Source organism: Podarcis vaucheri, assembly GCF_965113315.1.
Source record: "Podarcis vaucheri genome assembly, chromosome: 15".
NCBI classification, from domain to species: Eukaryota; Metazoa; Chordata; class Lepidosauria; order Squamata; family Lacertidae; genus Podarcis; species Podarcis vaucheri.
In genome coordinates this window covers 15349408-15365247 of record NC_138753.1, presented here as the reverse complement: position 1 = coordinate 15365247, position 15840 = coordinate 15349408, and the positions used below count along the sequence as shown (strand labels likewise).

General features: G+C 48.7%; 2 protein-coding genes across 4 annotated transcripts; both read right to left on the bottom strand.

Annotated features, from left to right (window-relative positions):
* Positions 1–2797: 2797 nt before the first annotated feature.
* METTL27 (methyltransferase like 27) lies at positions 2798–10271 on the bottom strand. Of its 2 annotated transcripts, XM_082201583.1 has the most exons (5): positions 10090–10264; positions 6523–6651; positions 5720–5855; positions 4332–4424; positions 2798–3120 (listed from the first exon to the last, which is right to left on the bottom strand). In XM_082201583.1, the coding sequence occupies exons 1-5, from the start codon at positions 10216–10218 to the stop codon at positions 2897–2899; spliced, it is 711 nt and encodes a 236-aa protein (XP_082057709.1). In that variant the 5' UTR covers positions 10219–10264; the 3' UTR covers positions 2798–2896. The 2 variants fall into 2 exon arrangements, with proteins under 2 accessions (XP_082057709.1, XP_082057710.1); XM_082201584.1 differs by lacking the exon at positions 6523–6651 and having other exon boundaries at positions 10090–10271.
* Positions 10272–11863: 1592 nt separating this feature from the next.
* On the bottom strand, positions 11864–14400 carry LOC309520131 (uncharacterized protein). 2 transcript variants are annotated; one of them, XM_082201590.1, is made up of 2 exons: positions 13801–14400; positions 11864–12043 (listed from the first exon to the last, which is right to left on the bottom strand). In XM_082201590.1, the coding sequence occupies exons 1-2, from the start codon at positions 14383–14385 to the stop codon at positions 12020–12022; spliced, it is 609 nt and encodes a 202-aa protein (XP_082057716.1). In that variant the 5' UTR covers positions 14386–14400; the 3' UTR covers positions 11864–12019. The 2 variants fall into 2 exon arrangements, with proteins under 2 accessions (XP_082057716.1, XP_082057717.1); XM_082201591.1 differs by having other exon boundaries at positions 13876–14400.
* Positions 14401–15840: the final 1440 nt, after the last annotated feature.

Sequence of the window (15840 nt, the reverse complement as noted above, 5' to 3'; positions counted from 1 at the left end):
CCATTAATTGTGGGCAGGAAGTCAGTATTTATCTGGAGCCTTGATCTCCTTTAAATGGCCCACACCCATTGTTCTTTAGAAGGCATGCATGCACATTGTATTAAATCGCCAGGAACTGCTTTTATATATCCTTCTCTTCTCCATTAGGCTAAGTCAACTTTAGTTAAGTCCTTTACAGAAAGAAGCATTTTCTCGCTCTCTGTCTCGCCATCCCTTCCTCCCTTGCAGACCTGCCAAACTTGAGTTATAACCCTGTTTTGCCCATTGGGGAACCGAGTTTGGCAACACGGAACTCACCCTTATCCATATTTCTGCAAGGATTTGCCGCTTTCAAGACCCTTGTTTCAGATTGTTTGGAGAGAGAAGGTGCAAACATTCACACATTTGGGCTTCCTTTTACGCTTCCCCATTTGGATTTAATATTTCTCTAGTTCCACCATTTTCTGAGGGTTTGTAGAGACTGCCCTGGGTATATAGGGTGTTAGGGGAGGGGGAGCAGCTCTGGTGAGGAACAGATTGTGCTCCTTCTGGGGTAGCTTGTCCACATTTGGTCCCCACCCTGCACTCAGCTCTCACATGCTCTCAATGGCTTCGACTGGCTGCCTATATCAAATGAGGGTAGCTGGTGGGTCTAAAACCCTTGGCAAGTTAGGGGCTTTTCCTGCATGCAAAGACAGGCTCCAGAAGATTGAACGGCTGAGACCAGCTGTGGGTCCAATGGTCAAGAAGGCAGTTTCTACACGTGCTGCAGAAGACAGTGAGGGGCAGATGGGACCGTCAACCTGGGAAGGGAGCCCATCTAGGAGAAGGGAAACTCTGATCCTAAACCTCTGATGTTTTGCAGGATATCTTCGAGAGAAGAAAGGCTAAGGAAAGGGGCATCTTGCCCATAGAGGCTAGTGGCGCAGGGCGTCAGGGTGCAAAATTCTGGAGGGCGCCAGGGAAGAGGCGGAGGCTGGACGCAGCGCCTCCCGGCATCAGCTCGCCACCCTTGCCCGCATCCACCATGCGGCCAGCTGAGCCGAGAGCCGCCGCGTCCAGCCTCCGCCTCTTCCCCGCTGGAGGAGCTGCCCTCCAACCACTGCCTGCCTCCTTCAGCCCTGCAAAGCTGGCCACGTCGCCAGCAGCGCCATCCTCCCTAAAAAAGGTTGGCAACTCTGGGAAACGGGAGGGGCGTTGCTTGGATCTTCGCACCACGGCACTGGATATGCTTAAGACGGCCCTGGCTAAGGAGTAAACCCTACTCAAAGCTGGAGTGCAGCCCCTGAGACAGTTGGATGGCGCCTTGTACGCCTCCTTCTGGCAACTCCTGCAGCCAAGCTGGTGCCAAACGTCTTGCTCTGCCTTTCTTTGGACCACATCAGTGAGGCTGAGAGGGGGGTCTTGTCATCAAGGCAGCCTCGGACCTCCATACACACTGCCCAGGCCTGCGCCCCAGGGAGGTCACTTTGGTGCTGCAGTCTGGCTTCACCCCAGAAGGTGCAGTCCATTGCCTCTTGAGACAGACAAATGCCAACAACGGAAACTGTCTACGAAAATCCTAAGAGTGTAAGAAGAGCCTGCTGGATGAGGCCAATGGCCCATGTAGTCCAACATGTAATAATGCTCACACAATGACCCATCTAGTCTAGCATCTGTTCTCACATTGGCCAATCAGAGAAGGAAAGGGCTCTTGGTGGCTAACTAGTCACGATGACTATACTCTTCCTTCCCAGTTTGAGGCAGTAAACCCTCTGAATACCCTTTTCTGGAAACCACAGGAGGGGTAAAGGGCTCTTGTGCTCAAAGTTTGAGGCAGTAAACCCTTTGCTCTCAGCTTTCCCCACAGGGATCTGTTCAGCCGCTGTGAGGAGAGGATGCTGGATTAGATGGGCCACTGGCCTGATCCAGCGGGCTCCATTTATGTTCTTAATGCTGGTGCCCTCCCTGCCTTCTCAATGACTCTCCGCTCTCCTGTTCATTTTCAAGGTCCTTAACCAGGTATCCTTCCAGCTACAAATGTTTGCTTATTTTGGTTGCTAGGAGAAGCAATGCCAGGGCCAAACTAACAAAGGGTATATTGCCTGAGCTACAAATGAGGAACAATGAAGGGAAAAAACCTCACCACCACACATTTCCTTTTACTGCACCGAAAACTGATTTTGCTCAGAAACCTTGATGCCTCATTCATACCAGGCATTTAAAGAACTACGGTGCCACATTAAACTCTCATAGATTCCCACAAAGAATACTGGGAAGTGTGGTTCGTTATGAGTGCAGTTGCTAGGTGACCTCCAATTCCCCTCAGAGAACTATAGTTCCCAGGGAAGAGGGGTTGACTATTAAGTCACTCTGGGAGTTGTAGCTCTGGGAGAGGGGAATAGGGGCCTCTCCCAGCAACTCTTAGCACCCTTAACAAACTACAGCTCCCATAATTCTTTGGGAGAAAGCCATGGTGGCATTGCAAAACTCGGAGAAGTGCAGATTTCTAAGGATAGCTACGCTTCAGTTCTCATTGTTTTGGAAAATGCGACATCGATAAGCTGGGCTTTAAATGCAAATTGAACCCAATTTCTACCACGTTCTGAATCTGAGCCACTGCAGGAGGTTGAGGGAAGGCTGACCCAGTAAAAACCGAAATCTGCCTGTCCTAGCTGGGGTTGATGGGAGTTGTAGTCCAAAACGACATCTATGTGTATGTACCAAGTTGGAAAAATTTGCCTTTAAGATATATGAATGTCCCATGGCTATAGAAGCAGAAGCCGGGGGGAGGGGGTTCACGGTGATTATTTAGTGTCCAAAGGCACTCTGCACATGCTCAAAGGCACAGACTGCTTTATTAAATGCTCCACCCACTGGATAGCAAAGTTCCAACCTTGCGGGGTCTCTCAGCAAGTAGAGGAATGGCAGCTTTTCCTCACAAGACAGGGCTCTTTTGATACAGGTACACTACGCCAGGGATATACTCCACACACTGTGCAGTCTCCTTCTTTGATGTCGCCCGCTCCCATGCCTCAACTTCCTGCTCCATGACTTTTCGCCACAGTCCCCGCTGCTCCAGCTCATTCAGGACTTGCTGCAGTTGGGCCTTGTATTCCAGGTTGCCTGTGTTGCTCCGGGTGGTCAGGCACAGGTAGCCTCCTGTTATTAAAGGAGGATGTTGATCAGGTCCAGGGAAAGCCCTGACAGCATCACAGGGGCTTTTCCACATTTGTCCTGCTGCTTTTCCCCCAGGGGAAACCGCTATTCCTGCTCCCCCCCAAAACGTTGGTGAAACTGACCCAAAAAAATTCCTCATCTGGACAGATTCATTGGAGGGCAGGATGAAGGGAGAGAGAAAGAAATCTGCATTGGCTAAACGGAGAAGGCCTTTCTCCATCACACTTCCATACAGATTAAAATGTGGAGATTAAATGTGTCCAATCCTGTGGGGAACATAGTGGAGGACTGAACATGAAATTTCAAGGAGAGTACAGCTCTTTAAGGGGGGCATTTCTTTTTTTAAAAAAAACCCACAATACCACAGCAAAGTTTAAGAAACATGGCTGTCAATCCTCACTCCTGGCTGTCAAAACAGTTTTAAAAACTCCAATATAAACACATGTTAAAAGGCATTTATGCCTTTCATACATTCACTTGAAGAGCACGGGAGAGGCTTAAAAGTGGTTCAGTGTGACTGGTCTGAATTCAAGGAAGTCTTTTCCGAACAACCAACAACAACAACCAACAACAACAACAAGCAAGTGAACTATTCCTCTTCCCCAGCTCCACTGGAGTAGATCTCCTTGGCTGTGGCTGGTTAAAAAGGTCTCCCAGCACCATCTAGCGGCCACAGATTCATGGTGGATCAGCCCAACCGCTTGCAGTGCAGGAATCACAGCTGAAGAATCCCTGACAGACCCCCATCCAACCTCTGTTTAAAAACCTCCTTTGAAGGAGATTCCATCACCTTCCAAAGGAGCCCATTCCGCTGCTGAACAGCTCTAGCTGTCAGGAAGTTCTTCCTAATATTTAGTAGGGATCTCCTTCCTTGCCATTTGAAGACATTGGTTTGGGTCATCCACACCGGAGCAGCAGAAACAAGCTTGCTGCATCTTCCATGTGACAGCCCTTCAGGGATTGGAAGATGGTTATCCTCTCAGTCTTCTTTTCTCCAGGCTAAACAGACCCAACTTCCTCAACTGTTCCTAATCAGGCTAATTTTCCAGGCCCTTGATCCTTTTGGTTGCTTCTCCTCTGCACACATTCCAGTGATGAACCTAGGTGATGCTTCCTGTTTTACACACACACACACACACACACACACAAAAAAAAAACCCACTGCAACAGGGCATCTCCGGCTAAAACCCCACCTGGTCTGGTGACACGAAGCAACTCTGGAACCACACTGGTGGGCACCTGTCCTTCGCTGAGCGCCCCCACGATCACAACAGCGTCATAGCACCCTGGTCAGAAGCAACAGCACCGGTTATTTATTTGTATTTTTTCATTTTAAAAAATAGCCTAACACTTTGAATTGGGGCTCAGGGATGAACAGGCAAATGGCACAGGTGCTTAAGGACAGGTGTAACATGCTCCTTGGCAGAAAAGCCCATCAGGTTTCTGGTCGCTGTGTTTTGCACAAGCTGCAGTCTCCAAACCATCTTCAAGGGCAGCCCCATGTAGAGAGAATTACAGGAGTCCAGATTGGGGAGGTTATTGTTTTGTTTTTACTACAGCATGAACGGCTGTGCCCAGGAAGAGTTCGCACTGGCAAACCGGACGGAACTGCGAAAACAGCACTCTGCATTACTGATCCCACTTGGGTCTCAAGTGATGTAATGGGCTGGCTAGAGCTAGATCACGCTTCCTCAACCTCGGCCCTCCAGACGTTTTTTGAGACTACAATTCCCATCAACCCTGACCACTGGTCCTGCTAGCTAGGGATCATGGGACTTGTAGGCCAAAAACATCTGGAGGGCCGAGGCTGAGGAAGCCTGGGCTAGATGCAGAGGAATGGTGGGAGGAAGCAGCTGAGGAACACCCCAGGGAAGAAGGCTCAGAGCCAGGGGATTGGTGGTGGGACGATGCTGAGTGGTCAGAGGGGGAAGACTAGGAAGTGAAGGTGTCGGAAGCTGAAGAGGTAACAGGGTTTAGTGAACAGGAAGGGTCTGTGGCAGAGAGAAGTCCAGAATCAGAGACAGAAGCTGAAGCAGGAGAGGAGGGAGGCCAAGAGGCAGAGATCAGGCAGGCTGAGGCACAGGTGTCTTCCCCTCCTGCTTCCCCCTTCCCCTCTGGTCTCCCGGAACCACATAAGAGGTATGAAGAGGGAGGAGTAGAGATGGATGCACTGGTGCTGTCTCAGATTGCTTGGGAAGGACCCGGGAGAGGAGGAGGTTTGGCCAGCTGTGGGAAGGCAGGGACCTTCAGTCCCCACAACTGACTCATAGGGGCAAGATCTACTTGCTGTACTCATTAGGCCTGGCGCTACTGAGCAGACCTTGTTTCTTCTCATAGTTAACTTCACTTGCTCCGTGTGATTTATTGCTGACCCACTCCTGACAAGTGACAGACTGTTGTCATTCTGGGAGTAGCCCCAGACGATGCACCAGGTCCTTTGGGGTGAGTTCCAGAGGTTAATGCAGGGAAGAAGCAGCAGCAGCATCACCTTGTCCACCCCAGCCTCACCTCACCCCCTGCACCCTAACGCACACCCACTCACCCACCCACTCAACCCATTTGCACCCCTTGGCCCTGTTACCTTCAGGAGCTGGTAAGGCTTCCTGCCCCAAGAGGCACCTCTTCAGATCCTGGTAGATCCCCTTGCGACACGCGTGTTCCAGCATCCCCTGACTGCCATCCAGGCCGTGGAGGCGGCAGAAACCTTTTGCCTGCAGCTTAGAAGGCGCAGCTTAAGTCACATGACATCAGCCTGGAACCACACCCACTCCTGCTTGCCAATCAAACGCGAGCTTACTGGACACCACAAGAGCAGGAGCCAGATGGGGATGGTGTCAGGGTAGCTGGGCGATATCTGGTTTTCAACATTGCGATAGATCACCAGCTAAACATCATAATATACCGATACAGTGTCTGAAATAAAGATGGGGAGCTCTGTAGAGCTACCAACTTGGATACTTTAAAAGAGGACTAGGCAAAATTGTGGAGGATAATAAGGGTTTAAATGGCTACTGATCACAATGTCTATGGCTCTGTCTCCACAGGTGGATGTGGGCCCCAGGCTGCAAAATATTCCCTGCCCCAGTTTAACCGATGGATCAACTCCAAACAGCAGCACAAAAATATTAATGAACCGCCTAATCCATTAAAAACTAGATTCAATGAAATAAGACCCTGTGACTCAAGTGGCAGCCTCATTAAGATGCCCGTCTTTCCCAGAGACGAGAGCACCATCAGACTGGGGCAGTTCACAGCAGGGTGAGATCACTGTGCCCCAAATAACTTGATAATTAGCTGATGGTCCCCAGGCCTGGCCAATGACACGGGTAGAGACACACCCCATGATGCCCTCTGCTGAGATTGGGCTGGGGTGCCCCAGTTTACCTCCTTGGCCACAAGTCCTGTGCCACAGGCCACATCGAGCACTAGAGCGTCCTGGAGGGGTTCCTGGAAAACGGAGGCCAAGCAGGCAGCAGCCAGTCGGGGGGCTTGATACTGCAAGACAGCAACATCCTACAGGGGAAAAGAGGTCTAGTCAGGAACAGGGTGGGGACCGAACTTCATAAGTAGGAGCCCAATGGATCAGGCTAATGGCCTATCGTCCAGCATCCTGTTCTTACAGGGGCCAACACAAACACATGAGCACCCTCCCCCTACGGTGGTTTCCAGCAACAGGTTGTTATTATTATTATTATTATTATTATTATTATTATTATTATTATTATTGCTATTATTAGTTTGTACCCCACCCATCTGACTGGGTTGCCCCAGCCACTCTGGGTGGCTTCCAACAGATATAAAAAACATAATCAAACATCAAATATTAAAAAAAAAAACTTCCCTGATGTCTTCTAAAAGTTGTATAGTCATTTATCTCCTTGATATCTGATGGGAGGGCATTCCGCTTCTCGCAGTGACGAGGAAACCACCAGAAGGCCCTCGCAGCTGGACCTCGGTGTCTGGGCTGAATTCAGAAGCATTACTGCCTCCTTTAAAGCCATCCAAGTTGGCGTCCAGTGCTGCCTCCTGTGGGAGGGAGTTCCATAGTCTAACCATGCATTGCGCGAAGAAATCCTTTCATTGACGAGTCCTGAATCTCTGAACATTCAGCTTCACTGGTCCACAAGTTCTAGTGCTACGAGAGAGGGAGGCAAACTTTCCTCTACCCACTTACTCATTGTCGTGCTTAATTGTATAAACTCCTATTATGCCAGCTCTTTTTTCCAAACTAAAAAGTCGCAAATGCAGCAACCATTCTTCATAGGGAAGTTGCTCCACACCCTGTATCATTTTGTTGCCCCTTTCTGAACGTTTTCCAACCTCCCGGCATTGGTACTTTTAACCCCTTGCAGCATACATCTAATAAAATACCGTGTTGGCTGCAGGAAGTGAAAGGAAGGTTTGTCAAACACAGAACTTATGGCTCTGCTAGGAATTGTACTTTTGGCCTTTTCACATCCAAAGAAAACATTCCATTCCCCCTGCTGCCCCGATTTTATTGATCCAGGTGTTCCAGGGCAGTTGGAGAGCAGGAATCTTGGGCTCTGCCCAGTTCCTGGGAACCTTGGCTAAGATGGAGACATTTGCGGTAAAAAAATCCTCCTTGTCCCAAACAGGTTGAGCCTGGGGAGGGACTGGCAAGGCGGAGCAAAAGCTATCAGCATTTCGGATTTTTCAGTCTAGAGAAAATGCGAGCCAGAAGAGACACGGTTAGGCGTTTATAGGATAGAGAATGGTCAGAGGAAAGTTTTCTTCTCTCTCCAAGGAAACCAAATGTTGGAAGTTTCAGGACAGAGAAAAGAAAGTCCTTCACACAGGGCATAGTTAAACTATGGAACTCACTGCCACAGGAAGCAGTGAGGGCCACCAACTTGGATGGCTTTAAAGAAAGGATTGGAGGAATTCACGGAAGAGGGAACTATTGATGGCTACTGGCCATGATGGCTCTGCTCTGCTTCCAGAGTCGGAGGCTGTGATGCTTCTGAATACCAGTTTCTGGAAACCACAGGAGAGGACAGAGCTCTCGTGCTCAGGTCCTGCTTGAGGGTTTTTCATTGGGGCATCTGGGTGTCTGCTGTAAGAACAGGATGCTGGACCACATGGGTCATTGGCTGAATCCAGCAAGTTCTTAGCACATGGGAGATGAGTGGAGAAAAGGATGTGCTTGTGGCTAAATGGCCAAGGTAAGGATGGATGGAGGATGGACCTGTCATTTTCAGACCTCTCTTTCTCATTTGTCCAGTCTTGAATTCACTTCTCTGCATTTCAGCATACATTTGCATTTTTTAAAAAAAAAAAATCCGCAGGATAATTCATCACCATTTTCGTGTGAATTTCTTCTAATATACCGATTTTTCTGTATGCAGTTTTGACCAGCAAACATTTCTGAAAGCAATTTCCCCTCATATAATCCATTTCTGTATGTTGTTTTTAGTGGCATATTTATTCTTACGCACGTTTTCTGCTAATATATGCATTCGTGTAACCGTTGGGAGAGCTGCATGGCAAAATATGGAGTACTGCAAATTTTGAGGGGTGGTTGTGGTTTGTATTGTTCTGGAAAGAACCTGTTCACCTGCAAATGTGAACTGAATCAAAATTCTCCCCCAAACCTAACTGGTAACTGACTCCTTTTTTAACTCCCGTCCTGATTAATTCACCCTCCTTCTGATATAAGCAATTCTTCTCTCTGGCCTCTTCACTTGGTTGGATTCCATGTGAGGCATGGATAGTCAAATTGCGGAATCCGTGGCCACAGGAGGAAATAATGGCCACCAAGTCGGATGTCTTTTAAAAAGGATTGGATAAATTTGTGGAGGTCAAAGGCTACAGACGACAATGGGTCAGCTCTGCCTCCACAGTTCGAAGCAGCAATGCTTCTGAATACCAGCTGCTGGAAATCGCAGGAGGGGAGAGTGCTGCTCCTGCGGTCAAATCCTGCTTGCGGGTTTTCCATAGACATCTGGCTGGCCAATGTAAAAACACATGGATCACATGGGCCATTAGCCTGATCCAGCAGAAAATACTTATAATATTGTGTGTGTGTGTTGAAATATCTTCTTTTCATTACCTGCTACCTGCTATTATTTATTTTTATACCACTCTTCCTTCCAGTGGGAAAGACCCTTTTGATTTTTCAGCCTTCCCCAACTGTCCAGATATTTTGCACCCCATCAGCCCCCAAAGCAAGCCTGCCCAATGGCGGACTGCCTTCCTGAGGCTGGCACTCTACACATGCCCAAGAACACCCTCTCTATTATTAATTATTGTGCCCAGGTGGAGAAGATGGGTTTGGGGGGATTTAAATTCAGGATGGGGGGGGGGCTTTGCCAAAATTGGCCCAAAAGTTCACCAAGCTAGGTATCCACTTTATTTTAGAAGCACCAGCTGCCTCTGAGAAGCCCACAAGCAGGCCTGTTATTTGCCCAACTATCTCATGCATCCTGTGGCTGCAATGGGTGTCAAGGTAGATTGCCTCTGAACATGGAGGTTCTATTTAGATGAGATGTTGGTGGGACCTCTAGCCATTAATTTATTACTTATTTACGTATTCCTTTTATATCTCAGCTTCCCCTCCAAAGGAGCTGAAGGTGAAGCAAATGGTTCCTCCCTCTCATTTAATATCCACAGCAACCTTCTGAGGTAAGGGCAGGCTGGGAGACAGCGAACCCAAGGTCTCTGAGCCTCATGGCTGAGTGGTAGATTTGAACCCTGTTACCCCCAGGTCCTAGTCCGACACTCAATTTCTCTAATCCCCACCCCCAGTTTGCCCTTTAAAATGATGGCTAAACTTCTGATCCGGGATTCATGGGAGGAGAGAGAAAGGCAGAACTCTGCACGCGCTCAAGAGTCTCCTTAGGGAATGAAAGAGAGGAATGGTCCCAGGAGGCAGAGGGGACGAACTAAGGGCAGAAGCGAAGCGGGGTAAGGAGGGGGTGGAGGAGGAGTAACCTCTTCGTATTCCGGAGCCCAGCCGTCGTAGAAACGGAGCTGCTGCTCCGGATCGCCTTCGTGGTGCACCTGGGCGACGCGGCGCTGAACCTCGGCTAGGCGGCTGCTGCCTGCGCGGTCATCAGCCATGTCCGATCCGCCCCTCCGCGGCCGCCTCCTTCCCGGCTCCTCCTCTCTCGCCCGCCTCTCTCCTTGTCCTTCCCCCGGCAGGCTTGGGGGAACTCGTAAGGAGTCGGCTTTTAACTTGTGCCGCGCTCTTTTGTGCTAGTTGTATTTCTTAAAGCATGGTTTTAATTTTGTAATAATTGTTTTTTCAGCGGTTATTTCCCACGTTTTCTCTTTCTGTTTCTGTGCCTATGTGCCGTTTTAATTTGTGTAACCCGCCTTGAGTCCCAGTTTGAGGAAAAGGTAGGGTATATAAGCGGATCTCAGGGTCATAGATTCCAACCGCATGTTGACATGGGCTTAACCTGGATTTTTGTGGAGGGGGGCAGAACCTCAGTTAAGTATTTCTATTGCTTTACTTGATGGGGGGCAGCTGCCCCCTCCCTGCCCCCCTTGGCTACGCCCATGCATGTTGGGCAAAAGATTCCTGCATTGCGCGAGGTTGGATTAGAACTCTACAATTTTATGGTTCTATAACAACATCTGGCAGCCCAGTCCCCCATTCATGTGGCCACACTCGGGATTTTGGTGATGGCATATATATATATATATATATATATATATATATGGATGAATTAAATTTTAAGACATTTCAGCACTGAATTTAGTGGGTGCCGTGACAGCAGTCTTTTGTGTGTGTCCCCTAAATTGGCTGTGCATTTTTTCAATCTGCCTGAGAAACAGCAGAAATGGGGGCTGTTCAGCCCAGCATCTTTGGAGGCTGGGGTAATAGGGCTCCCATGGCAACCAGGGTACCACTCTCCATGGCAACCATCCCATATCATTTGTACAGGGAGTCAGAATGCCAAGGCCTTATTTGGTGGGACACAGCGGGCGGGGTGGGGGGGGTTGCACATTTGACCTGGAGTTCCAGTGGGGGGGCTGGCTGGCTCGGGGCCGTAATTAGAAGCCTAAATTGTAGATCATGCTTGAGGAGGCCTCTGCAAACCATTCCTCTGTTTATGTGGTGTCCAAAAACATTTTGCTACCTCTGTGAGGTGTAGCAACAAATCCCCACCCAATTCTGCTTTGCATGCGAAGTCTCTCATGTTGACAGGAGGCATCTGGCTGGATCTCATGGGAATGCAGGCGGAGATAGACCTTTGGTCCGGACCAGCTGGACCTCATAAGAGTCCAGAGCTGTGAGGACAAGGAAATCTACTCCAGGACGGTCTAGGGACCAGAGTGCATGATAACTCAGTGGTGCATTATGACTCAGTGCAAGACAGCTTCTTATGTTCATTTTCCACTTTAAGTATGGCCCGTTTCAGTTTTGAAGGGTGATGTCATGCGCCGCCAGCCTTCCTGCAACCTGGTACTTCTTATATTTCAGACCACAACTCCCCATTGTCCCCGATGTTTTGGAGCATGTATTCCACTCACCTCAGATGTTCTGGACCACAACTCCCATCAGCCCCAGGTGTCTCAAACTACAACTCCCATCAGCCCCAGGAGCTTCAGACTACAACTCCCATCAGCATGGCTGGAACCAACAAGAGTTGTAATCCAAAATATCTGGAAGGATGTTGGGCAAAGGCTGTCCATACATATTCCACCTTTTCCAATTGTGTGTGATCTTGGGAAGTGCCAGACAAATCATGAAACTAAATTTTGCCCGAGAACTTTTGTGTTATTGAACCGAAACAGCCCTGGAGGATGAGAACCCGGTGGTGTGAAGGGACTCTGCAGCACAGCAGCAAACTCTGCCCAAGATGTTTTTGGCTACAGAGGAGCTGACATCCTGGAGGGTGGTGATGGAAAGCCCTCAGTAGGTGGTCATTTCTTCAACCTGCAAGATAACAAAAAAGGGCCTTGAATCGTCAGGACAAGAGGCCCCCTGGCTCAGCACAGTCAACCCTAATTTGCAGTAGTTCTATTGTGGGAAAATGATTGCTTGTACATAAGAGCATGAGCAGGGTTCTTATTATTGCAGAGTGATTTTGCAGCACGAGATATTGTTAAGAGCATGATGAGCACGTGAACACCTCATGCTAGACTAAATGATTGGCTCACGTAGCATAGGACTCTCTTTGTCTGTGGGCAGGGGCAAGGTTGCATTCCTTTTGATTGTTACTTTGTTGAGTACGAGACACAACAAGCGCTGTGCTGGAGGAGAGAGGATGAATTATTTTTACTGCACACAATAAACATTGCGGCAAAAGCCAAAGCTTTTTCTTCAAGTCACCTTGGTGTGAGACTGATTATTTCGGATGTCGAGCAGGTTTCTCGACATTCTATAGGGTATTACTTGGAGGCTGGCCTTTGGAAGCAGGATCCAGGATCTCTCTCACCCTGACCCCAGATGCTATGGGCACTTATGATGCAGATACCTCTCTGGAGCCATGGAAGGAGAAGTCCTATGATTGGAATCCTTCATCAACTTGGTGCCCTGAATATGTTTTACAAATCTCTCCAGTGGGGGGCAATTGAGGTGATGATGTCCCTATGAACCTACTTGATGGTAGAGCTTCTAATTTTGAAAAGCCATGGAGGGGAGTTATTTTGGCCTTTGAGGGGGGTGTTATTGCATTTGGGATTCTCGATCGCACCAAGACTCAATGGAGTCATTTGGGTATATCTGAACTCACAGAATTCACAACCAACTTGGATGGCTTTGAAAGAGGATTAATCAAATCCACAAAGGGTAGTCAATGCCTAGTAGTCACAATGGAGATGCCAGAACATAGGCAGTTGCAAGGGAGATGCTCTGTCACTGAGCTGTGCCTATGAATAACAGTTGCTGGCAATTGCAGTAGGTTGGGGAAGGCTGATTCTACTTCAGATTAACTTGTCCCAGCTATAGGGAACTACCTTTGGACACCTGATACAGCAAACCCAAGCCTAAACCCCAAGGATTATTGCTCAGTGGTATAGCATCTGCCTTGTAAGCAGATCTCTGGTTCAATCCCTGCTGGCTTCTCTAGGTAGCATTGCGAGAGAAACTCCTGCCTGAAATTCCAAACAGCCACTGCCAGTTAGTGTATGGTCCAGTCTTCCTATCTTCCTATGAGCTGCAGCCACCAGCTTAAATGGCTTCAAGAGAATCAGACAAATTCACGGAGGATAAGCAGGCTATTGACAGCTACTATCCACAATGCCTATATTCTCCCTCCACTGTCAGAGACCATAGGGCTCTTAATACTAGTTTCTCAGAATCGCAAGTGGGGAGTGTGCTGCTGCTCTGACTTTTCAGCTTCCCGTTGGGACATCTTGTTGGCCACTGTGAGATCATGATGCTGGACTAGATGCGCCCCCTTTGGCCTGATCTAGCAGGGCTCTTATGTTTTTAGCCCCATTGACCAGGATTGACCAGGTGCCTCTCAAAGATGGGTGTAGAATACTGAGGGGCCCATCCATATTTCTAAGGATGTATTGGAATCAAGTGTGGTTGCATTATTGCATAGAGCATAGTAGCCAACTCTGGGGACCGAGGTCCCTTTGCTCCATGAAATATTTGAGGGGGTGTATTATTGCATATAGGGGGCTAGGTGTGTGCATGTGGGTTCAGCTACTGCAAGGGGGGTTGGGGAGCCACAACATGCGTACAGGATAGGAGGCGCATTGTTGGTCAGAACAGGGTGAAGAGGCTTCCTCGCTCTCCGATGCTCCTGGCGGGCACACCTGCTGCTGGGCAGCAGAGTCGGGGCCTGCCGCTGCTTCTGGCCCCGGGGAGGCAGTGGCGGTGCGGCGCCGGCTCCTGCTGCGGCTCCGGAGCTGGGAGGATCGGGGCCCGCTCTGCTGCTGGCGGCGGCGCTTGGCGATGCTGGCGCGGATCTTGGCAGCGATCTTGCGCTCGTGGCCGGACGGGGAGGTCCAGTTGGTGCGCTGCTCCCTCTCGCGGCGGCTCCGGCCCTTCCCGCCCGCGCCGGGCCCCCGCGGGCCGCCCTGGTGCGTCCGATCCCGCAGCCGCTCCACGCGCTCCTCCGAAGGCGACGAGGAGCGGCCCGACTCCTGCTCTTCCCCGTCCACGCCGGCAGGGGGCTCAGCCGGCACAGTCGCCAGAGCAACCCTGGACCGGCTGCGCTCACGCCGCATCTTGGCGCCGCTCCTCCTCCTCCACGAGCTGTCCGGCTTCTGCTTCGCTATTGGCGGCGTGCGGCGCAAATACAGCCCTCCCCCAGGTTGCGTCATAGAGCCATCACCCCCTCCCTCGCCGCAGGGTTGCCATAGCAATGCGTTGCCAAGGCCTAGGGTGAAGCAGGCCCGGCCTTTGCCAACCTGGTGCCCTCCAGGTGTTTTTGGACCACAGTTCCCATCAGCCACCTCGCAGTCCAAAACACCTGGGGGGGGGGAGGATCAGTTAGCTACCCTGGGCTTGTGCTGTCATAGCAGGTCCGCTATATATATCATATAAAAAGCTGCATATGAACATTGCAAATAAATAAATTTTATTTTATTATTCTATATTATTGTAGCCTTATGAGGCTTTGCCCTCGGGTGGGAAAAATATTGCGCCTGGGAAAGGGAAGTGGGAGTCAACAGACACTCAAGGAAGAGTTTCAGAGAAAAAGCTTTATTTCTACCATCCATGAACTGGTAGAAGGAGCAAGCGTGATAACTCACAAAAAGCATGCACGAGTTTACAGTCATGTGCACAAACATATATACCCCTTCCAGTTCCCTCCCCCTTTCTCTCCTCCTTCCATTGCTTTTATTATCATTACATTTTTGCATGATAGATAGATGAGATAAATGAAATTATATATATATATCTGTCTGACTCGGGAAATAAACAAAATGTCATTTTATCATTACATATTATCATTACATTTATTATTATTTGAACATATTTATATATGATGTTACTCTATTTTTGTATAATTATTTAAATCCATTTGATACCACCTTTTATTAAGAAATAACCCCAAGGTGGTTTACAATGATAACAATTCAATGAAGATATAAAACATTGATCTATTTAGAACAATTCTCAACATTTTTTTAAAGTAGGGGATGAATTTTCAAACTTTATTTAAAGCCATTGTCATCTCTCCTTTCATTAAGAATAACTCCAAGGTGGTTCACAATAATGATGCAAAATCATTCTCTAAAAACATAAAACATTTATTTATTGGTGGTGGGGGAGCACAAGCCACTTAAAATGGTGAATATCACAAAAAGTACAGTAGCCAAGAATCATTCAAACTGTTAGCAGTGGCCAGGAATTCCCTGGCCAAAAGGTGGCAAAAGAGCCTACTACATTCCTCACTACGGAGATTACATTCAAAAAAGATGTGACCCAAAGTTTTGACAACTTCACCTCTACAGGGACACAGATGACCCTCCTATGGGACAGCTCAGTAACACCTTTCCAATATTGTGGAAGGGAGACAGTTAGATCTGGCCTGGAAATATTTGGGGATTGTCAGATTATTTAGATACAAAAGGCTTGGTGATATTTGGGGATAGTCACAATTATTCAGATATCTAGCATACCTAGGAAATTCCAATGTTGAATCAAGATACAGTGGTACCTCGGGTTACATACGCTTCAGGTTACAGACTCTGCTAACCCAGAAATATTGCCTCAGGTTAAGAACTTTGCTTCAGGATGAGAACAGAAATTGTGCTCCGGTGGCACGGCAG

Excerpts from the sequence above, each read along its gene's own strand:
- METTL27 (XM_082201583.1), bottom strand. The coding sequence starts at position 10,218 with ATGGCTGATGACCGCGCAGGCAGCAGCCGCCTAGCCGAGGTTCAGCGC. Across the intron at positions 4,425-5,719 it reads AGCCTTACCAGCTCCTGAAG|GGTGCTATGACGCTGTTGTG; the intron begins GTAACAGGGCCA and ends GCTTCTGACCAG. Across the intron at positions 3,121-4,331 it reads GCTTCGTGTCACCAGACCAG|GAGGCTACCTGTGCCTGACC; the intron begins GTGGGGTTTTAG and ends CTTTAATAACAG.
- LOC309520131 (XM_082201590.1), bottom strand. The coding sequence starts at position 14,385 with ATGACGCAACCTGGGGGAGGGCTGTATTTGCGCCGCACGCCGCCAATA. Across the intron at positions 12,044-13,800 it reads AACAATGCGCCTCCTATCCT|GTTGAAGAAATGACCACCTA; the intron begins GTACGCATGTTG and ends GTTATCTTGCAG.